This window comes from Pseudomyrmex gracilis, unplaced genomic scaffold, assembly GCF_002006095.1.
Source record: "Pseudomyrmex gracilis isolate BER0280 unplaced genomic scaffold, ASM200609v1 scaffold_49, whole genome shotgun sequence".
NCBI lineage: Eukaryota > Metazoa > Arthropoda > Insecta > Hymenoptera > Formicidae > Pseudomyrmex > Pseudomyrmex gracilis.
In genome coordinates, this window is record NW_018020633.1 from 19,625 (window position 1) to 44,332 (window position 24,708).

The window sequence follows — 24,708 nt, forward strand, 5'->3', positions numbered from 1 at the left end:
GAAAATAAATAAAAGAGGGTGAACGCCAATGCTATCGGCGTTCGCAAGGGACAAAGTACTTCATAAGACGAAAGGTGGTGGATATGGCACGAGAAAGAAAAAGAATTGGTATATGGGGGGCTCTTCCCTATCTATTGTTCGAACTGCAAGAGTATCTAATGGCGCGAAGTTCCGTCGGTGCTTGCCTCGAGCTAAAGCTTTATCGTCTACTATCGACTTCGGCGCCAATTTTTGAGCTGCCGCTTGCTTTGCTTTGCGCGTTGCACCGTTGTCGTCCGTTTCTTTACCGTTTCACGATGGTCTGAGCACTACTTTGTTGGCCTCCGGCTCATTTTCACTCCACTTTATTTCCACAATTTCCACGTCGTTTATCTTTCATTTATTTTAAATCGTCTAATTGCGAAGAATATAATTTTTCTTTCAACACAGTCACGTTTTGCGGGTTATAATATTGATATGGAAGTAATCCACGTAAATCAAATTATTTAGTCATCTCGAAAATGACGAGGCTTTACCGATATGTGACAGCATTGATGAGAAACGAGACTATCAAATTAATAACAAAGATAATAAATTGTAATCTCTTATATACAGACAAAACACAGATTTAAAAGTGTAATACTAAAAAAATATTAACATAAATTCAATTAAAAATAAAGCTTAACAGCTCCGTGAAAATTTCAAAAATAAATATGTTATATAGAAGGACAGTTCGAAGCAAATACCAGATGTTTGTAAATATGAACAGGTTATTTATTAATTGCCATACGTTTCAACCCTTGGATTGGGTCTTCCTCAGGGGCAGTATATGTCGCTAATTAGATTAGGCTTTGCATCTATGTTTTGTCGTAGAATTTTATAGAATTTCCTGCATGATAACGGTTACGCAGAAAACACACTTGTTGACTAAAAATACGACATGTGTCGGAAACAAAAAACACTGATACGGTATCAAGAACCGAAAAACACAGATGCGGTATCAATGTTTTCCGTTTCCACACACATGTCGTATCTTTAGTCAACGAGTGTGTTTTCTGCGTGACCGTTATCACGCAGGAAATTTCATCAATTCTACGACACAGATGCAAAGCCTAATCTAATTAGCGACATTAACTGCCACTGAGGAAAACCCCAATCCAAGGGTTGAAACATATGACAATTAATAAATAACCTGTTTATATTTACAAACAACATCTGGTATTTGCTTCGAATTGACTCTCTACACAAAGTAATTAACATAAATATTTGGAAATATTACGATTTGTTTCTAGGTAGCCAATCTCGACGAAGAAATCACATCCATCGTAGGATGTATCTAAAAAAAACTCTACGTTTTAAATTGAAAGTTAAATGTACTTTGGCATGCAATCTCGTTGATTTCGGAGAACAGCTATAAAAATTTCAGTCGTCTATCGTGCCGTTATGTAACTACGTTCGACACGCGAAGAATTGCATCGCCACAATCTGCTCGGTTCTTCGCGTTTCTGCTCGTTAAACACTTTTATATCGTCTATTCGTCATTGATATTAATCATTTTATGATCTACTGAAATTTTACACGTAAGATATTACCAATTTACCTTCGTTACATTTGTATAATTACGTAAAATATTATGTTTTTAACATTTTAGTATTCTAAGAAAATATCTTTTCTTTTGTACTTCGAATAGACATTCGAATTTTCATGAAAATATCAAATTAAACACGTAAGAATAAAAATCGAGAGAAAGAGTCGACGCGATTTTATAAGTCAATTTATTTCTAATTTATTCTACAATACGGCAATTACTTATTCGTATTCGCAACAAACAAATGTTCACGATTTGGTCCCCGACGCCCGCAGTTGTATATAAGACTAAAACCCCAGTTTGTGGATCTCACAAACCACTTTATCTGCACATTAGTCCCGGAAAGGAAGCATAATTATACTCGGAGAATCTATTACCACGATTCGTGCTTGCTTCGAAGTTTCGAGCCGCCGCGAGGACGAAAGTCTAACTCTCCTATATCTATATCCCCCCGTCCCATACTCTGCTCTTCTAATATATATAATATATGCATCTGTATACGTGCGAATGAGTGTACATTTATATATAACTAAAGCGAGGCTCTTCCAAGATATCCTGCTGACAAATTGTTACCGCGACGGTACTTGTGGTTTCGGGATAACGAAATACATAATTCAGACGCGTCCCGTGTATTTCGTGGTAAGACGGCTATTGTCAAAATGTCCGGCGCAGCCACGGGGATTATGCATTAAAGAGTGTCTTTAAACGCGCGATTCTTCAAAAAGATTTCTCATTAAAAAGAGACGGGCTTATCGCGCTTTTGGCAACGCAATTTTAGAAAAGGAAAATTATCTGTGCGTTAAGTTTATTTTTCTATTCGAAAAAAAAAAAAAAAAAACAAGATTTGATAAAATTCTCTTTGTCTTCTTCGTTAAATGTGGAAGTTTAATCTGCGGTATTGTAAAGAATTGTAAACAACTGATGGATGTGACGGGACGGGGAGCGAGAATTTTCTAAAAACCACACCTGACGAAATTCTACGGATGAAATAAATCGAGCTGTGGAAAAACTACGCTGGGAAAATCTCGCGCGCGCGAGAATTTCTGGCAAAATAGATGTAGAAGAATATGGCGCTTTCTCCGTGATTCATGCGAGAGAAATTTCTTTTTACTCGGAAATCATTCTCTACAACGTCGGTTCGCAAATTATTTCCCGACGATGGGCCTTCCGAATGTAGCACGTGTGACGAAAATGCTCGGAGCGGAAAGACGAGCTGGAATGCTTCCGAGGCCACCTCATCCCCGAAATTTTCGGAGGCTTTCCAGAGGACACGTTCGAGCTTACTCGCTTTATCCCTTCATCCTGACTCGCTAAATTATTCAATTCATTTCTGTGGAGCTTCCAACTAACTCGAATACCGTCTATCTCGCGCCCGCTCTCTTCTCTCCTCCTTTTCCCTTCCTTATTCTCTCATTCTCTCTCTCTCTCTCTCCCTCTCTTTTCCCACCGCCAATCCAACCCTTGAAGTTCAGACTCTCACCTTTTGTCATAGATTTAGCGCGCTGGCGCGATAGAACGTTCACTCGATGGGAAGTTTCTATTTAGATGGACGAAATGGATTACCTATAAGAAATGTACGAAAAATCTGATAAATCAACATGCTATATGTATACATTTTTTGCGTACCAAATATAAATATATAAAAATTTTGTAATTATTACATTAAGTAATCTTCTTCAATTACAATATGTATGAAGATATAATAGAAATAAATAGTAAACTATGCGCAATAGTGATATAATAGCAAGATTCAAAACATTTATAGCAATGAAAAATTTATAGCAAAATTTATAATCTAATAAGACACATTTTATCTTGCGCTTCGTCAAAAACAGGCTTTGATACTTTTGATTAGTGCGTTCAGAAATTTCGTCGTGCGAGAAATTTCAATTCAATTTCGACTGGTTCGTCAGTGCGCGTTCTCTCTTCAAACTGCTGTCACGTCGGTCGCAATAAATATCTTAATTTGACGCAGCACAAGGCACATTCAGCCTGCGCACTTCGTTCGTTATCGTTATGTAAGAGGCGAATTCGCAACAGATGGAGAATTCAGCGAAACGAGGTTAAAACTCGGAACGAAATGTCGTGCAAATTTGTTCCTAAGGGCCGACTTCGTTGATGAAAAGAGCGTCTCGGAAACCTTGAGGTGGGAACGTCTGATATCTTCCGCGGAGTAACGGTAACGAGTACTTTTGTGATTTTCATGTGTTTCTCGTTTGATGTCGTTGTTGTCGTTTCGGATTTTTTCTTATGACAACGCGTTATTATACGTGAGCACACTCTTTTCAAGAGACACTTCGAAAAAGAGACAGATTTCTTCTGAATACAAAACCGCACTCGATACGATCATTGCGCGATTTTCTTTGAGGATCCGTATTCAATTTTTACTTTTCAAACGCTTTTAACTATATCGAATGTAGATCGGAAAAAAGTTATTATTAAGTTTTGTAAAATAGAAACCGACACAGATGTGTTTCTTTAACTTTCCCGAACACATATAAATGGCACGTTGTCATATTTCACGTTTGTGAATCGTGTAGCTTGAGAACCGGTGTTGGAATACGAGAATTTCCAGAGCGCTTACGCAGGTGTATCCGCCGAGTGATTCTCGAGGGAGGAGATTATCTCGAAAATTGGTTGTAATATAACTCGGCTATGTTAATTGCATGTTAAAAAATGTAACCTCGTTTTACTCCCGGATATTCTTCGCATAATTAATCATATTTCTGTTTTTATTTTTTTTTTTTACACTCCAAGCAGTATCGTTCAATAAGCGATATTTGATGCTTTCGCGATATAATTATTATATTACTAATTAATGTAGCAATAAGTACGGAAAAATATCCGTTTATTGTTTAGTCATGAGTGCGAGTTTTAAAACTTGTAAATTTTAAACGTTCATAATTACAATAATATTTAACGTAGAATGTTGCATGCGCGCTCTGTGCTGTTAAAAATTGTATCGCAAGAATATGCGCAAAACAAAATGCTTGAAATTTTATTTCGCGCGCTTTTTATTTTTTTATATCACGTCAAACGTTACGTGAAATGGAGTCTAGAGTATATTAATTTTTTTATCGTCACTTCGGATCTTTCACGCAAAATTATTTCTCGATTAGTGCGGTTCATGTGTACGCACAAGAACCGCCGTAAGTTCAAAGATTTGCACGTAATAAAAGCTCTGTAAGCTTTCTGTTCGTAATACGTTCCGGCACCTTAGGTTGATTAAGCGTCAGACAGGCTGGTGCGCGCTAGCAGGACCGTTGCTAAACGTTTCGCATCTGTCACCGGGCTTTTCTGCTACCAAACTACCCGTCCTGCACGCACCAACACACGTGTTTACGTATGTATGTATATACGCGAAAATGAGTCTATACATAGGACACGGGAAAAACAGGGAAAAAACATACTGCCGGTCATACCGCGTCGAGAGCAACGCGCTACTTCTCCACTACATTCATGGCCATTCTTCAGAATCTGGCCCAACCTACTTGTTCGGTTAAAAATATCCAAGAAAATTTTTACCCACCAACTCTGTGAACGTTGCCCCAACAACGTAACGCGCGCTCGAATGCAGATAAATAACGTAAATATGTTATTTCGCAAGACGTTTGTTCGTGACAAGTGAATTATCTTGTTTTTATTTGGACGTTTAAATTAGTTCTATTTTCAATTTTTTAATCTCACTCAAGATCGTTGAATTGCTGGCTCCTAAATGCAATATTTTTTGTGAGATTCTCTTCCTACACAGACAGAGTTTGCTTGAGTTTTTGGCATGTTCTTATCACGATAACATCTCTCTTGATCAAAAAGAAATGAAAGTATAAGAAAAGAAAGTTTTTCTCATGTTGGGACGATTTCCAATTTCGCGAACATCCTGTCGTGAATTGATTCGTCAGAGATATATGTGTAAGAATTTTGTAACAATTTATTACGAGCGAATATTTTCACTTTGTGTGTTAATCCACAATGGTTTTTCCCTATGTGTTTTTTATTATTTTTTTAAATTTCCTATGCAAACTTTTTTTCCATTTTGACGGAAACACGTCATCTATGCAAGAGTATTCGGCCGTGTACCGAAACTTCTGCTATAATTCTCATAACTTCATCTTTCACTCTCACTCTCATTCCCTTTCTCTCTCTCTCTCTCTCTCTCTCAGCATAATCCACATGGCAAATTACGCATAAATGTACCGTGCTCGTGTCCTCGTAATATCACCTATGCACCGTCAAATCCACGGAACCTAGTGACAGCTGAATCCGCCTCGATGTAATGCTCTCTCGTATACTCGCTTAGATGCAGGTGCGTGCATCATCCGGTATATTGGTACTCGTCATCAAACGGATCCGGCCCATACAGCTCTTGTACACAGCAACGAAGGAACGTTAATCAGGACGATTTCCCGCACAATTCTAATCCGGGCGCGTTCAATCTCGGGGAACGGGTAGAGAGACCGTGGGGGTTTGCAATACAATACAAACAAACGGAGTTTGGCTCTTGATTCGTGCGGCCCAAGATCGGAGCCCCCAGTCTGTTGCGTATATGCGTGTGACGTTTATGGGACGGTGACATCCTGCAGGAGGCATTACGACCGGTAGTCTAGTATCTAGACTTGGCCGGTTATACCCGCGTAAGCTTCTAACCATGATCTTATATACGGGTCTGTACGTGTCCTCGGCAAGCCACATTGCTTGATATCCGAGCGATAAATTCTGCGTATCAGCAACACAACAGCAATCTGTTTTCGAAGGATGACGAAATATCGAGAATTTTAATAAAACGTGGGGTAGTTTCTTTCGCGTCCATTTTTAATCCTATTATAGCGATAGTAAATCGGTCAAAAATAAAACAAACAGGAAAAGTAAAAGAGTGTTTTTTTTTTTCATTATTTATTCAATTGTAAAAGCGAAATTATATAATTTTTGTATGCGCTATTTATATCGAAGACAGTTGAAACACAGTTGCTGCACTGTAACGTAAATATCTATTTGGATGTATTAATGAGCGTGGGTAAATTTCAACGGAAAATATTATTTGCATGCTAATGTGGTAGTTTAGCAGCGGTAAATAAATTTTTTTTTTCGCGATCTGACTGACTAGAAGTTTTATGTTTTTTCATTGCTAAAAAATGTAAATTTTCAAAACAGCACATAAACGTGTTTATTTCTTTTGATTTCCTCTCGCACATACGACAGTTCACTTCTGCAGGTAACACATCCTGTTCTAAATTTCAATTATTTTGCTGGGAAGAGATAACAATAAAATTTATACAAAAAAGTTGTGAACGTTGGATACATCACGCATATTTACACTCTCATGCGGTTTGAAATCAAATAACGCTGATATCACTAATTTTTTTGGAGGTTTTGCCGAAACCACTTTTACGTTTGTTGTTGTGAAAACAACAAAGTTTTTTTCTGCGTTGATTTCCGTATTGTGATATTACTAGAAATAACGATTAACAAGAGAAATAAATGTAAATATTTGTTTCCTCCCGTTTTTATTAAATATATTATATTTTAACACCGGGAGAATAGTGCGGTGTAGCTTTATTGTAAATAAACTTTTGCGTAAATATTGTACAGTTGAAGATATTACTAATGTGTAAACGCGTGTTGCAACAGCGAGTGTACAAAAGAAGGTGAAAAAAATATGATAAATAATTTTTTGTGTTATTGTATACGCGGGCTTGAATTATTTTGTATTACTTAGATGCATTCAAGGTAGGATTATATAGATTTCTTAGGAAAGAAATTCCCCTGATGAGATTTGTTACCTAAGAAATCTCGAAGCTCGTCTTACGCGTTCGATACAATCAGGATATAAAAGGCCTCGATTGGGTTTGGTCGAATTTAAGGATCATTAGTAGACGCCTACGTACTACACGTAGGTAGATGAGTAAGCTGATTGGATTTATCTGATCGGCGAATTGCCAAGGGGGTAGGTAAGAAGAGAAAGAGAATTGCTGCGCGCTCCCGCTTTTCTTCATTTCCTATTCCTGCTCGTTTCTTTCTCACTCGGGGCGAAACTTCTTTTTCTCGTCGTTCTATTCGCTTGCTTCTGTCTGTCTCGCTGTTTTTTTCCTCCGCTCGAGATAAAAGTTGAATAATCCCGCCGAGCGGCGGTAATCCCGCTCTACCTATAATCCGAGCTTTGGTTAATTTATTATTCGCAAAACTGTTCACTTCTCTCTCCCACGACGGAGCGGACACTTCGAGTTCAGATTGATTGATGCACGTGGACAAGCTCGTTTGGAGACGAACGAAGTTTTGCGCTTGTTACAACACGAGATAGATCAGAGTACGGAAATAATACTTTCTCAAAAAGCGCGTGAAGATATCATTTTTTATTGCCTTTTATCCCGCGATAATGATTGGTTCTCTTTCCGATTTTCTTTGTACAGTTCGAGTCGCTCGAAGGTTACAGAGCCTGGCGTATTACATAATCGTCATTATCACACTAATAGAAAAATTAAAACAGAAATTATAAATATTATAGAATTTTTATAAAAAAAAGAAATCGCTTAGAAAAAAAATATACAATATTTGTACCATGTATCGACACACAAAGAGTTCGACTTTATACGCTAACAGACGAATAATCGCGTGTTGTTATAAAAAGTAAATAACAACGCGGCCGGACACGCGATCGTGCCTGGCATCATCGTGTAGCATCGTTTTTTCCATTAGTCCTTACTCTTTATGGTGATGTACTGTTTCTGTCGAACGCGGACTTGTTGGCACACGGTTGCACGTCACGCGATTTTCCGATCGACCGTTAGCGACGCTTACAACACCGCGTGCGCCTGAACGGCCAATTATATTTTCAACGATCGATAAAATGATGGCGTCAGCGGATACCGAGCGACGCCAGATTGCCTGTAAATGACGAACAGCCGGTTTTACTATTTTATAGGTTCGCACGCGCGCCGGCCTTAATTGGATCATTTAATTGAACGTTGAGCGAGAGAGAGATTTAGGGCGAGCTAATTAATTCACGTGTTTAGCGTCGGGATTAGAATTACCATCAAAAATGAAACACCTATGATTTAAGACTCCCTTGACTAGGCGACGTGACATTGTCTAAATTGATATTTAATTACCGGAGAAACGTAAATAACTTTCTTTGTTCGTGTCCTTATATCCGTGTTCTATACATATATATATATATGTATAGAACACCTCGCCTCTTGACTCTCTCGAGAGGAGATATTAAATGACGGTTTAGACGGCCGACGAACCTGAATGATCCACGTCAAGTATCCGGTCTGTTGATCTCAGAAGACATTTCCGCTTCATGCTCGAAAACACTTAGGATGGACGTACGAAGGAATGGTCCTATCTGACCAAATGAGCACTACCTTTGAGGATGGTTATGGCCGGCAGACGTAAAGACCGAACTAAATAGCTACCCTTCGACAGACATTGTCAGCTTTGTGAGGCAGAAGTCTTAAAAATTCTAGTATCCTATCATCATCAGATGGAAAGAAAGAGAGAGAAGAAGAGAGACATAGACGGGAATGAGAAGGAGAAGAAGAAATTCTTGACGGCAAACGCAACACTAAAATTTATCATCCACCTTCGTGTCCCAAGGGTCGGTCCCCTGATGTTTTCCGTGCGGTGCTATCATCTCTCGCACCAACCACCTCTTTCTTATATGGTGTTAGGTCGCTCGTTTGGTAATAGGATAAAACTAGATTTCGATGTAGTGCTCGGACACATACATACATACATGAACGCGCGGCATAGGAAATAATGTAATCTCTGCACATGTCAACGAGATTTTGTTATTGAAAAATTGTGTTGTTGCTTTTTCACTTATGAAACATGCGCGCCAATATTCATAGGAGAAGTGACAAATATTCCATTTGGTTTTGTCGACATATTACATTAGTTTGCGGAATAAAAATGAATTCGATATTAGATGTAAAAATAGAAAACTTCGCGCGATGCCGTGCTTCGTGTGGATTCGATATTGAAATGAAAATGACGATATGTATAATGTGACTGAAAAAAAAAAAAACTTTATTACTTGTCTCTCGCGAATATATTATATTATATTTACGACGTGACACGTATTAACGTTAAAAACATTATTCTCCAAAAAACGGATTACAACATTTAAAATTCCAATTTCGCTATAAAAATCGCGCTGTGGTTTTTTTTTATTTTTGTTTTACGTCGGGCGCGCGCGATACGGCGATGCGGAACAAATCCATGATTGCAATTGATAAGCATCGCATTGGTGTTGCATAATCCAAGAGCCGTGTTAGAAAAAGCATTCGGCACATTGAATTCCGAATCCGCGGACAATAATTCTTCGCGCGAACGTATTTCCGGCAAACCACAATAAAAAATTTGTATCCGATATTTTCAATGCGTTTCGCTTCTAAGCGTCATAGGAAACGAAAGTTGCCAAATCGAATGGCATAATCAAATTCATGTATGCGACATAAATATACATATATACACATATATATTTATAGTATATACATGTCGCGCGCACAGTCACGCCAAAGTGTCAATTTTCTCGAAATTAATGCGTTATCGAATTCACAAATTGTTTGCAATCATGTTGATTACACCGGTTATTCATGTGTTCTAAAGCCATTGTTTGACCGGTTTCAATCTTGTCTGGCTGATAATCTCGTTCCTATGTTTCTATCTTGTCCCCGTATGTTCTCCTTGTCGACAGTATAGGAGCCATTGATTTTCAGGATGTTGGACGTAGCTCTCGGTGGTAACCCGCAAATAAACCTAATCACGAGTACAGTGTCCTGAATTGTCAAGCCACTTTCCGTGGTGCTCGTGCCGGGGTTGAAATCAGATTACTATCTCCATCAACCGAGAGACGTTCAACGTTGATAATCATCGCGGATCTTTAGCAGCGTGTGACAGCTCTGTGTCATACAATCGCGTACGGCAGAGTGTCTTGTATCTACAATATCGAACGAATTTTCTTTGAAACGACTTGATGATCCATTTGTCTCGCGCGCGCGCGCGCGCGAGAGAGAGAGTGTTCCCATTTTTTTAATCATTATTTTTATCGCAAACTTTTTTGTATTTTTCTACTTTTTTCTCTTCTTGATTAAAATAATCGTAATTACGATGTGTTTGCGAAGCAGACAGAACACACAGAAAGTGTGTATTTGCAACAGCCATCTGACATACATTTCACGGAAACGTCTTGTATACAAGCGTGTATACATGATGTATACAAGTCAAGGTGGGAGGGACTATGTACTGGAAGCATCGCAAATTTCCTGTTTGCTCGTTTCATGGAACAATGTCTTCCCTCTCGGTGAGATCTTTACGCTCTGCCGCTGTAATGAGGGCGGATGAAGACAGCAAGACGGGTAGATTTAATTTCCTTCGGTCCCTATCATGCTTCTTTTCGGTCTTCTTCGCTTTCACGGCGCCTAATTGTTCTTTCATTTTCCGACAGTGTTCTTTCGTAAAACCGATGTTCTTTCTCGAGTTGAGCGTCTCAGCGGGTTTGTTTTTTTCCGTTAGGATTATATACTACGATTTTTTTATATTTATATATAAATTATCTCGTGTGTATTTCAATTATAGTTTATAAAATTGAGATATCGGATTTTACTGAAAAACATGATATTATTTTTTGAATACTTTAATATTGCGTTATTCCGCTAAAAAAAAAAAACAATATAAAAATCTGAAAAAATTATTAAAGTATAACATCATATATATTTTTCACTATATAAAAATACATTTTACGCGATAAAAAGAATTTTTTTTTTTACATCTTACTTCGCGCTTTTTCTGTCATGCAAAAATCCCACGGAGATGTGCTCACTCCCAGATGACACACTCCATCAACGCGCGCGTATGCTTTCCTGCTCCGCTTTTTTCGTCCTGAATGGCGACGGGAATGGTGACGGGAGGCGCCTGGGATATTACTCGGCGAAAGAAAAAAAATCGAAGTTTCGATAGAGGGATAGAAAGATGTGAGCCAGTGCGATTCTCGATCAGTGACTTCGACAATTTCGCGCCGGCGTTTCTACGGGACGAGAAGAAGTTGCGAGTCGCCGGACACGTGTTACCGGCAAAAGACTTTCGAAACTTTGGCTTGGACGTATGAGAGCACGCGACACAAATGAAGAAACTTTTTTATACCCACAGACAGACTGGTTTTTTTTTTTTCTGACCCACGGTCGTCTTTGCATACTATGCGTCCGGTGTCATATGGTTCATTTTCCCGACAACTTTATTTCAATCGAAGAACTCGCTGAAGGAGTGAAATAGATACTGAGCGCATCTTACTTCTCAGTTGCACACACACACAGAAAATTGCGCAAGTATCGAAAGATTTGTATATTTATGTGTTATGTCTGTTACCAAAAAGTCTCTGACACAGTGTGTACGTAAACTTTGGTGGTTGAGTAATCTTCGTCGTGTTTTTGACAGTACGCAAGTTTTGAGAGCTCTTTGAACTGGTAGCTTCACGCAGCAGAGAAGATAGCGGGCTGTAAATTCTCGTGTAACACGTGTCCCAAATATACGGTTTTTCGTTGAAATTTCAGTTCACTGGTTCCATCGAAATCGGGGACGCACCATGCACCATGTATGTCAGCGCGTACGTTTTTCGCAGCTGCGAATATATATTGACGAATACGAATGTGCTACGGTCTCTGCACCGCGTCTGTGAACGTGGCTAAAAACCAAATACATAATGCAACCAGCGGAAACGTATACGCTCAATAATTAATGGAGAATTGCATAAACAACAATAAAATTGCAACAAAAATAGTTACTTGCTACTTTAGTTTCTCTCTCTCTATATCTCTCTCTTTCTCGTATTATGCATTGTAATATTATGTATGTGATACACAAATATGTGTATGTGCAATTTTTATGTATGTGAATTTTTGAAACAACATCACTTTTTAAAAAAACATTCTTGCCACCGCGTTTAGAGACAAAGAGAGAAAGGAAGAGAGAGAGAGGAAGAGAGAATATACACGCTATAGATATTTTTTAGATTATTTATTTAATAGTACATTTTATACATTTTATAGATGGATCTATACATATCCCAGAGATTTGCATTATATTTATACATTAAATAAGACAACCGAGAATAAATTTTCTACTTTATGTACAAATTTGTACAAATATACATAGAGGACTCTGTGAAGTTAAAAGCATTCCCTGCTGAATTGAGCCCCGGGATCTCGCTACATTAATCGTACGTAAAGAGAAGAGAGAACAAACGGGTCGAGTACAGTTTAAAATCCTCCCGAGTGTTCTCGATCATATCGACAGGTGCATTTTGCCGCCACACGCAGAGCGGAAAGGCCGTCTGCCAATGTGATCCAATTTTCGTCGCAGTCGTAATCGTCATATTTTATATACGCGCGCCGCCCTTCCATTTACAATAAACTTGGCAGTTCCCGTGTTCCGTGATATAAACCGTCGGTCAACAATATCCGCGCGCATTGACCGAACTTCCCCCCGTCCAATGGTGATGCTCCCGACCCAGCAGCATTCGTCCTGACTGCGAGGAATCTGAATCGTCGTGATGCGAGGCCATGCAATCCGCGAGTCGATCGTTGCGCGGTCGGTGCTTCCAGTCGTTTCTGCCAGGAGGCAGCGCGGCGCAAACGGGGTTTGCGCTCTCGTCGCGCACACCCTCTGATATTTGGTCAGAGCCACCAACGTCGAGAGAGCGTAGAGCTCGGCTTACACTTGCAAATGTATTCGACTGGTGTCGACATTGCATTAGCAACCCGGCTACGCGAAATTGTTCGGCGAACTGTCGTTGTTATCGTCGCGGACACAGAACGAGAAAGAGAGTAGTCGTGACTCTGTATCGAGCTATCCGGTTCTTGTTTATATTTCACCGTAAGCGGCTCGAATGACCGAATCTCGGATTATTCCGAAACCACGGTAATGCTGGCACAAGCAAGCCATCATCAGCGCTCTCTCTCTCTCTTGCTATTCCGGGACGCTACTCAACAACAAAATTGACGCGAGGTCTTGTTTAGGATTAAATTTGTGGCAAAATCTGATACGTTGTCTTCCGATGACAAAGATAGTTTTATTTAATATTTCCAAGTATTTGCTCGCACGTAGAATAATTTATATGTAATGATCGCACTTTGAAAGTGTATAAGCTCGCGTAGATTTTGTACGATATTTTATCGTAATATTATTATACTCACGATTAGTTCTCATTATCATTCTCATTATAACGCGGTTCATCCATAGCCTAATGTAATGTTGTAAAGGGCGTCAGTAACTTCTCATACTATTTTGGCAGAGGTTCAAGTGGACGGTTTGGGTTAAAGGTGAAATTGATCGTAGTTGGGTTAGGGCTGGTCAGGATAAAGGACGTGAAATTATGATGTTACGTTGAAAGAAGTTTTCCTAGCGCTTCCGATTTGGCATCGAGCCAGAGATATGTACATAAAAATAATAACGTCTGCTTTTTATTGTTAATTTTTTCTCTTCTCGCAAAAAGCGTACGTTGCTTATTATTATTATTATTTTTTTTTTACAAAAGTTTGATCATTTTCTGCTTGAAGTATTATGAAAATATCATTCTCTAAATGTTTTTTATGTGACCACAAAATGTGCAAGTGTAACATGTAGAGAACTGAAACAAGTTTTTTTCACGATATATCTTTGACTCAAAACTGAAATCTGTTAAGGAAACAGCTCTTTTGTGGCTTTTGTGAGCTTTTTATGGCGGATTTAATGTTTCTTGACACTTTATGAAGCAAGTGGAGACGCAAACGCGCATTAATTTGTCGCTTTGCGGGACAAAATTATAACAATTTAACTTAGAAGTATTTCTAAGAACGGTTTTGTGCTTTTGTATGTTTAAACGAAATCAATTTACTTTACAATTTTGCACGCGTACAACGAGATCTAACAGATTTTCTTATTAACTAATGTGTGATAAGCTCAAAAGAGACACAACAGTGAGAACGAAAAGATGTAATTGTCAATCTATCAAATATGAACACAATTTCTTAGATCCTTTGTGGCGCTCAATAACGAAGTCGCTGGAATTTCCTTCCGTTCCGGTACAATCGTGCATCTCATCAATCTCCTTACATTATTCCAAAAGGAAGTTGCGCGTCTAACGTATATTACTCTAGTATCTACCACGATCAATAAACCTTCCGTCTGTTCGGCGCCTATAGACATTAAGCGCCAATGAAGCTGCCGAGGAATTTTATACCGTCGCTTTTACTTTAGTCTACAGAGATTTCGGAGTCGATTTGTGAAAGGAAGAATCGACAATGTATGTACTTAGTTAACGTATACAGTGGAAAGGCTATATGCGATTTTCCGCTCGCTTTCAGCTTTCTCTCTCCTCTTTTCTTCTCGCTGTTTCTTATCCAACTCCCTTTCACCATCCTCTCCATCCATCTTTCCTCTCTCTCTCTCTCTCTCTCTCTCTCTCTCTCTCTCTCTCTCTCTCTCTTTCTTTTCTTTTCTCATTCTCTTCCTTGCTGTCTCCGTCGCAGTCGAGTTATCAGCAACTTTCCACTTTAACTAACAACAATTCAGTAAGCAAACAATTAAGCCTCGGCTCGTAGAAACTTCGTATGCTGTCAGACTACGTTTGTCGGGTCGTGGCAGTATTACAGAAAGCTGCTACACGAAATTAAAGTATTAACGAGGCACGCCGTTCCCCGTGGAGCCCGTTTCAAGCAAGATACTGCTAGTGCAACAACAAGTTTCGTGGCTCGAACGTCGTCCAGAATATATACTCTAGCCGGGGTGAATTCTTCATGAGGTCCGATGGCGTTGCAGATCCCAGGGAGCCGGCAGTAAAGCTGTCTAGCTCGGCTTATCTGCATTTCGAATTGATAACGGAAATTTTTGACGTGTTTTAGTACGTAAAAGATGTTGTCGATCTGGGGTTATTTGCATATAGAGTTACGTAGAAGTGATTAAACATATAAAAATACACAATATTTTTGAAAAAAAAAACGTGTTCACTATAAACGTACAGTAGAAAATACAGGTGTTTTTCACACAGACAGGTGAACGCGCGCGCTGGTCAGCGCTGGACATCTGAATAATTTAAATTTATTAAAGATGGTTTCTCGAGCACCGAGCGACCGGGAATTAGCGCGTAATCAATGGAGTTTCAGATGTTAGTGACGTACGAGTGTTATGGTATTAGCGCGAGTGCAGCTATTGGTTATGGATCAATTGCATTCGGGAAGGTCCAATCGGTGGTTACGGCCCTGTGCGGAAACTGCACAATCCTGCAATGATGCATCGGAACGTCGGTAATTCCCACGATGCGCCACCCCGCCATTCCATTCTGCATACTGACTAAAGTGTTCGGTCTGCAAGTCTGCCGGCTTTCGTCCGATCCCGCTTGTTTCTGGATCGATCATTTCCAACTCTCACGGTGTGCCACGTATGCTCGCATACGTCTAACAGCGGGGGCGCATATCACGCATAACCCTCCACGGGGGTATCTTCTATTTAACGCAGTGGTTCTCGAAACTTCCGTAGCGCGCTCAAACTCCAAAGCCATTTCCCCTTTCGCCGCGTCCGCTTATATGTACGTAATCTATTCATGGGAAAGTCGAAGAAGAGCATCGCCAGTAGTTTACTCAGGGCTCGCTCTGTGTGACGGCCATTAATCATTCGCTCGCAAATTACATTCATTCGGGGCGATGTGTCCGAGAGAGGAAGAGAGAGAGAGAGAGAGAGTCGGCACCGTTATATCTCACAAAGCTCCACGCAATCCCGGATTGGACCTTCTGTCGATTTCGAGATTTATCGCGTAACCAGATATGAAATAATTGAACAACGTGTATTTGCGCTATATCGCACCGTAATCGCCCGCCGCCACGTCGCGCTGCAACGGATTACGTTTCGTTAAAAACTATTTATACGCGCGGCAGCGCGCATAATGAGGGATCGCGTTCTCCGAGAAGTGGCTTTTGCGCTGATCACGGTTTAAGCAAACGAAGAAAACAAGTAACGCAATTGAAATGCGACTGTAATTGAAGGTCCTTTGGATGCGGTGCCGCGATTTTTCGAAAAACCGCGCGCGCGGTATGATCTTGATAGGATGCAATCTCCGTAGTAGAACTTTCCGTTGCGCAAATTAACAAAGATCACGAATTTGCGTTTCGTCGACGTTTCTTTTCTGTTTTCTCTCTTTTCCGTTGCTTTAATGCCGTTATTTTGCGCGAGTTTCTCATCCGACTTTACTCCCGACGAAAGAAAATTGCACGACCGCACGTACACGATCCTCGTCGTCTTGTTAGCAACAACCGTTCGAAGAACGAAAGATTAATTGATCTTCCTTGTATTGACCGCTTTCCTAGCGAAAACTTCGTTTTATATCAGAGATTTCCAATGTCAGACGATATTGACATCGACAGAACTTAATTTAAAAACACGATAATCGTCTAAATGTCGGAGAAAAGTTGATACATACACACCGAATGTAATCTTAATAAGTGTTCGTTGAAACTATCGAGTAAACTTAGCGTTCGCTAATTTTGTGAAAAAAATTGACGCAAAATTCAAATAAATTGTTGTACAATTTTTGACGCGCTTATTGAACCTAAAGAAGGTTGTTTTTAGTTTTTTTTAAAAACTTATCACACTTTATACAATTTCACGCTTATGTACATAAAATAATACGTGCACGGGAAACAGATTTGCCCTGTGTAATAAATTAGCGCGCGTTCTCACATCGCGCTGAGACTTTTAGTCTACAGCATATTTCAGCAGATGCGGCGTAAAATATAATATTTTGCGGATTTTCTGGCAGACGGTCGCCGCTAAAATCTATGCGCATAACGTAACGCGTCCGTAATTAGCTCGCTCCGGTGCATTTTACGAGTGTGGTAACGTCACTTGATTATACGACCACTTAGAATATTAAACGATAAAGCATGGCCGAACGCATTGTCGAAGCCGATAGCCGTTCGAGCTCGCTTAATAATTCGCCCTGCACGTCGCTTAAACCTTATTACGTACGTGCATAAGCGATCACGCATGCCTGTTAATAAATTTCTGCTCACATGCCGTGAGCAGCTCGGAATCGGTATTTTCCTAACCGCGAGCTACCGACGCGGTAATTGCGCGGATAATAATCGACGCTCATGAGCCGGAAGAAAGGAGAGAAGGGAACGAAGCTGCCGCAGGGAATGTATTAGATCGTGCTTGATATGCCGCGATTAATTTATGACACTTTACTTCGCCAAGATGTTTTCACGTGTGAAACAGCCGAGGAAGGATGTTTTACACACGGACGAATTAAATATCGACATAAATATAAAAAATTTTTCGACGCTCAAATATAAAAAAGCGAAACGAAATGCAAAATATATTAAAATCGATCAAAGAGTGTTTATTGTTTGAGCACAAAGAAAGAATAGGTTTCATCGAAACATTGTTAAATTAAATATTTTTTAATTTAAAATATAGAAAATTGTGTCAAACAGCCGTGACGTATACGTGTATACACACACGAACACACGTATAAGGTACAGAAGTAATATAAAATATTGAAACATTATTTTACACGAAAAACATACGGCTTTGATAATACAATTTCAGCAGTTTAACAAGTTCAACGTTGTTTCATTTTGTCTAGTTTGTTCGCGATGGAACTTTACGCGGACTGTAGTAAATATTGGCAACAAACTGATCGTAACAAACATCGTGAACGTATGCGAAATACAATAGCGGTATTACTGATATATTTGATGATGTTCGCATATTATTGCTTTTTAAATAGCGCGCCGCGATGTTTCATTCTGTCGTTGTTAAACGTATTGCAAATTCCGTTGTCATCACGTAATATCCACGACCGGTGGCTTTGATTATTATTACCGTTGAGAATTTAAATAGTCGATGTTACGCGCGTTAATTATTTTTAGGAATGTTTTTTTTTTTATTTATTTTTTTTTTGAACTCTCGATACGAATAAATTTGTTTCGATATTTCTTGACACGTGCTTAATCTGCCGACAAACCGGAAGGAGGAATTCGGCTTGCATTGAAGATCGCGCGTTGCATTTTCAATTACACGTGAGAATTAATAAGCAATTGTGATGCGAAATATTGTGTTAGTACGCGTAGAACGTGAGAAACATGTTTTTTCCATTTGATTGAAAAAATAAAACGGCGTGCAGCGAGAATACGTTGAAACATGAAATTACACGCTTGTTGAGATTTACCTTGCGAAAGAGTTTTATTTTTTTTTTTTTTTACACACGCAAATTTATACATCAAATTTCAGTGTACATTGCTTGTAAACAAACGCGAAGCGCGCGGACATAATAATGACACGTCGGAATGGAATTGTCGGTAATTTTACGTAGTAAATTAAAAAAAACAAAAACAAGATAATAGCTGCACGAGGGGTTAAAAATCTTGAAATTATAAGCACTCGCTCGCAGTCACACACACGAAAGTGAAAAACTGGCGCGATTCAACGCGGCGTGAAATTAAGTGGTTTCGCGGAGATTAATACCAGCCGATTACAGCTAAAAATACGTTCCCGAGCAACGGCCGACATGGCCGTTCGCCGCGTAATTGTATTCCTTTTTTTTATTATGCAAATGTGCGCGCGGGCGCTTGCGTGCGGATATTGCTGGGCTTTGCGGCGGTCGCGTGCGAATTTCTTTGTACAACGTATCGTCCGCCGTTATTAGCGGTCGGGTCTTATCGGGACACGTATATGATTGCATAACAATTCTGACTTTCGAGCTTATTGCGCGCCGTGTACTTTCGTTTGCAGCTGATAACACACACAGTCCGACCATCAATCACTGCGGTAATGCTCCCGTTCTGCGTATCGCCGTCGTCTCATTTTTTTTCTTCCTCATGCGATGACTAATTCGCATATTCCGGCCAGGGACTGTAAAAAAAAAAGACGATTGCATTCCCCTCCGGGAGTTGATACCCTATGCGAGTGCATTCCGGCCGGTGGCGATGTATTATTCAACGGTTGCCTTTTTTCATTCGCCAAGAAAGTAATGCCTATCGTAAAGTTGACTGATTGGGGGACAAGAAGGGCAAAATGCGCGCCGAGAATACGCCGATAAAGCTCACTCGAGGTGAGCGCGTGTAAAACATAAAATACAAAAAAAAAAAAATAATAATAATAATGCAAGCTTTATGCATTGCGTAGGCGCAGTTGCGATACAGCGTGATGTCACATTTGTTCTACAAACTCTGCTGCAACATAAGACTATTAGTATTTACGGCACTTTTTGCATTTTATTTTTTCTCTTTATCACACGGTATTATTTAGCGTTTCTGAGAGAGTTTTTATGTGAGTGCGTGATTTTGCGGCGAAAAATACTAGATTTTTGAGCGAAATTGTGCAAGTTGCACGTTTAAATGTAAATACATAATAATTTTTAAATCAATATAATAGGTTATCTTTCATTAAAATAATTAATTTGTGATGTGTTAATTAGAAATTAGATACTGACTAAATAAGTAGGTATTTTGATATTTTAGGATAGACAGTTATATTTCGTGTGAATATAGTTTGAACTTGTATAGTTTCGACGATCGAAACAACTGATAAAACACAATCGATAGTAACGAAGAATTCTTTGACAACGCGTCGACTCGTTGATATAAATTTCTTGTGTCAATCACATTATGCAAATTCTACTTTGTTCGCAAAACAATAAAAGTTATTTCTGTAAAATAACGTGAATTACACGCGCCGTAACAGTAAATGTCAAGGATGACCGGAAAGGGAGACGTAAGAAAGAAGAAAAAAAGAGTGAGACCTATGAAAGTCGCTGCTCTAGTCGTCTCTGCTATACAGGACTTACGGGAAACCAAAGGATCTACATCGAAACAAATCACGGGATACATTAGTTACGCCTCGAGCTTGCCTGAACAACGCGTCAAACGGCAAGTGAGTGCTTCGGATATATAATTTTAATTAAATATTTGTTTATTTATATGTGTACAAATTTGTGTATTTATATGTGACATTGTTGACTTTATTTCGTACGTAACATGACGAATATTAGTCAAGTTTAACGAATATCTTATATAATTATCTCAGTATCATTGTTTTAACTGAAAGAACGATAACGTCGAAATTAAATTCAACACGTCAGAAAATTTAAAAAAAATTTTTTTCTACTTTCTCATATCAATCACTGTCACGGGCATGCGTATGTAAAGCGCGTACGAGTGCCAAGTTCATGTCAATTCCGCGATTCGTTCTGAATAACGATATTTTAATGGATAGAAATTCAAACATTTTGTAAAGCTCGTTTCTCAGACATGTAACGAAAGAAAATTACGCAATCACATTATTTAATATCTGCGCGATTACAATTGAGAAATACGTACATGCTATGATATTTTTTGACAATATCATTTTATTCTGCAAAGTTTTGGAACATTCGCGGTACTGTTTTTTTTTTTTTTTTTAGGTGAATGCGGCTTTGAAACGAGGTGTGAAGTACGGTATTCTGCGAAGATACCGCGGTCGTTATTTTCTTCCAACTGGCGACGAATTGGATCGCGCGAATCGTATCGCCATGCGATTCGCGAGATTGTCGATGCCCTCGCCGCTTCTCGCGAAGATCAATTCTGTCAGAGTAAAGGACCGTAAGAGGCTTCGACGAATTGTTAACGGAAAGCGAAATAGCAAAAAAGTTTCGAAAACGCACCACAGCCCTTCCGTCTCAGTCAATCCGAATTTGGTGGATAAACTTGTCAATGACGTCGTGGTTGTGTGACAAAGTGAAATTATTTACTATCTTGCGAGAAAGAAAGAGGATGTTTTCGCGAGACATGCCGTACGTGTTCCTGTTCTTTGTACACAGTCATGTGTGTTTATTCGCGCGAACAACTATTATTTATTATCCATCAAACAAAATGTAGAATTGATTTAATTATTAATAAACGTTTGATTCGCGTTGGATCTGTGACGGTATCTGTATAAAATTACAGTAAATCTGACACGTTTTATATTTTATATAATGTTACCGAACAATAAAAAGATCTGTGTTCGTTGATAGTATTACTACCACAGATGCGCGCATGTGTGATCGAACGTTCGAAAAATAATACAAATCATCGCGTTAGACGGAATAACGATGTGACTTTTATACACGTTCAATCGGTCATCAAATTGTCGTTAATTATACTGACATTTTAATATTTCTTTGGATACGTAATGGCCAATAGAAATATCGACGAGAGAGACAACGAGTCGATTGTTTTCTAGCGCAATGATATATTTACTTCTGTCATAATCCGACGTCTGCGCTCCGATCTCTCGCATTTCGTCCGCGCTGCGGAGGAGGAATTAAGTAAAATGAGGAACGGTGAGGTTTTTTTGAGCAAATTGCGCACCGCAAGCAAGACGACCATTTATAAAAGTTAGGAGCTTCTTACCCGGGCCGATAAACTTAATAGCTTCAGAAATTTACGGGGTTTGGCATGCTGAAGAGAAAATTTCGTGCGCCTCTGTTTTCATGCGATCGATCGTGCGCAACTTCCTTCTTGTTTTATTGGATACATCCGCGCCATTACGCCCGCGAAATAATTTTGTTCTCACTCCGTCGGGACTTGCATCCTTCTCTCTTTTTTTTTTCCCTCCTCCCGCATCTCTCCTTTATGCACGTCTTGCAGCGCAATATCGTCGATGGAAACATATTTACGACGCTGTGATGGCGAACTTAACGATTGTGTAAGTTACGCGAGCGAAGTGCAATATAATGAGTCGTAAAAGACAAACGCGAATAAAATTCGTAAACGATACCAGCCCGGCCATACGATGCTGCTGCAGCGTGTCGGTAGTAGATGTGTAAGCGCGTATCGATTAGATAAATCTGATAATTACGATCAATAACTTCGCACGTCTCGGTATGATGTGCTTGCTATATACAGGTTACCCGATAACGCCTGGATTAATTTGATGGCGCGATCGAATAGCTGTATAGTCACGTCCGCACAGTAAATGACGAAGTACGTCGTTTACTTGGAGAGAATCTTTCCGGGCTTCGGGAAGCTTGCTTATCATGCGCCGTTAGTCAAACTTGTCGCAGAATTGCGTATATATAATGAATGAAACAGTATTTAAAACGATTTTCATTAAATACTTGGAACAATGTACGACTGCTCTCAAGTTATCAGAACGTAACGTGCGTGACAAGTTTGTAAGTTGCATTTAAGAGGAATCTGCAGCGAATAAGAGACAGAAAATAAAAGAGAGAGAGAGAGAAAAGAAAGAGAGAAAAAAATATTTTCGAGTTTGGGATTTTTGTTATCGGAGTTTTATTTGCGAACGTTTCTCTTTCCTCGCCGTAGCATTTTGTTTTGCGGCGTCCGAGCGAGTTACAGTTATCGGTTTGCTTGGAATTTCGGAAGCAAACGAGAAACACACAGTTAGTGTTTCGTGAATTTGTTTCGAGACGACTGGTCTGGAATTCCGTCGGGATCCGATTAAATTCCGTGAGAGAAATGGTTTTAGTCCCGGCGGCCTATAATCTCGAAAGCATGGGTATACTGGGACAATTCCGAATCCGTTTAAATGATAATTTGAAAAGCTAGTTGGCACCTAAAGCTTCCCGCTATATCGGGTAGCGACCCGTGTAACGACCAAGCTGAATGGGCGACGTAGGTCGGATCGCGCATATAACTCTTTACTTATTAGTTTGCATGCGGCGAACTAGTGCGCTGGCTTAAAAGTATTCGCGATGTGTGTGTGTGTGTGTATGACATGATTTAATTAATACATGTGTATACAAGTGTATGTAAACTATTTGTGCAGTTTGTTCGAGATTTAACGACATTTTTCCGGTGCTTAACGCGCTTGACAAAATTATTCTCTTTTATGCAAACATTTCCGAACGACATAATCCGCACACTTTCGACAAACAATTACGGTAACAAACATTGGATAATTTTGCCAACTAAACTAAGCGAGAGAGAATGTAAATGTGACGTGTTAGAGTTCGCAACTACCGGGAGCACAGTGTCAATAATTTTATTATATAACACGTGTTTGTTTTGCACAAAAGATACGAAAATCATTAGCGAATTTTGCTTACGATCGCAGCGGGGAATGCGTCGTGATTGCGGAGAACGTAGTCTGAGAGATTGAGTTTCCCCGAGAGAGTATGCGTGCCCGCGTAAGAGGGTGGCAACGGAGGCTTTGCCGTGGACACGCTATAATTGTAAGTTGCGCGACTCGGTTGTATCAAGGAGTCCGGATGAATGCCGTTAGTTCGAATTCCGCCGAGCTTCGCGGTTCCGCAACTGCAATTGCGTGGCTCCCAACCGGAGCAATGCTATCCCGGCTGACCCAGGCGTTTCCGTCGCTTACACAAAAGAGAGAGAGAAGGAGAGACGAACTGAGAAGACGACGCGAGTTCCTCTGCATCTGGGAAACCGGGGAATGAGACGGAAGCAGTTGCGGCGAGCTACAAAGGTATCCGGCAGTCTTGAAAGTGGGCGGGTTATACTGGCGATTGCTTGGATTAATCGTTTTCCTCGGGAACATGTTTATCGTAGAATTGCTCATTGTTCTACGAAAACGTAATATTAAGCACAATCTCTCACGCTATTACGGCAACACCTTCAAGTGTTTCAGCAAATATTTTCAGAATAACGATTTTTATACGTTTTAAAAATGCGTTACAACGTTTATATTTTACTAGTTAAATATTTAACGTTATCGTCAAACTATATGTACGTATGTGTTCAATATAAGCTGTGCTATTTAATTAGATTAAGGTGCAATGAGAAAGAAAAAAGACACGGAAATTATAGTTAGCGAAGCAATTTTATTTTTATTGGAGAGAAAGAGAAAGAGAGAGAAAAAAAAGAAGAGATGCCATCTGTTCTTTCATGAAGTATGTTCTACATAGCTGTGAAGAATTCTCGCGACATTAATGCGATTGTAAATTTTACATTCGCAGCGATGTAAATTTTGTCTCGAGCAAGGTAATCGCGATAATCCTCGGCAGCGGAGCTGCTATGCGCGAGACAATTGTCTTATTCTCATGGAGCTTCTCGATGGAAATCTGCGGAATGTGGCGGTAGCGCGTGGTATTAATTAATACCGCTCTGGCTGTCTCGTCGCAAGCGGAAACTTTTGCATCGACGAAAATTCAAATTCATTGTGCTCCGCTT

The 24,708-nt window shown here is 39.6% G+C and overlaps 2 protein-coding genes across 2 annotated transcripts in view; both read left to right on the forward strand.

Moving 5' to 3' along the window:
* The window catches only part of LOC109853493 (TWiK family of potassium channels protein 9-like), a 196,551-nt gene that overhangs the window by 12,606 nt on the left and 159,237 nt on the right, over nucleotides 1-24,708 (forward strand). The window lies entirely within an intron of this gene.
* LOC109853495 lies at nucleotides 20,159-21,478 on the forward strand. Its single transcript, XM_020425676.1, has 2 exons — nucleotides 20,159-20,467; nucleotides 20,997-21,478. The coding sequence occupies exons 1-2, from the start codon at nucleotides 20,282-20,284 to the stop codon at nucleotides 21,303-21,305; spliced, it is 495 nt and encodes a 164-aa protein (XP_020281265.1). The 5' UTR covers nucleotides 20,159-20,281; the 3' UTR covers nucleotides 21,306-21,478.

Bases quoted from the DNA above. Each gene is read 5' to 3' on its own strand.
- LOC109853495 (XM_020425676.1), top strand. From the start codon at position 20,282: ATGTCAAGGATGACCGGAAAGGGAGACGTAAGAAAGAAGAAAAAAAGA. The intron at 20,468-20,996 runs GTGAGTGCTTCG...TTTTTTTTTTAG, and splicing joins AACAACGCGTCAAACGGCAA to GTGAATGCGGCTTTGAAACG.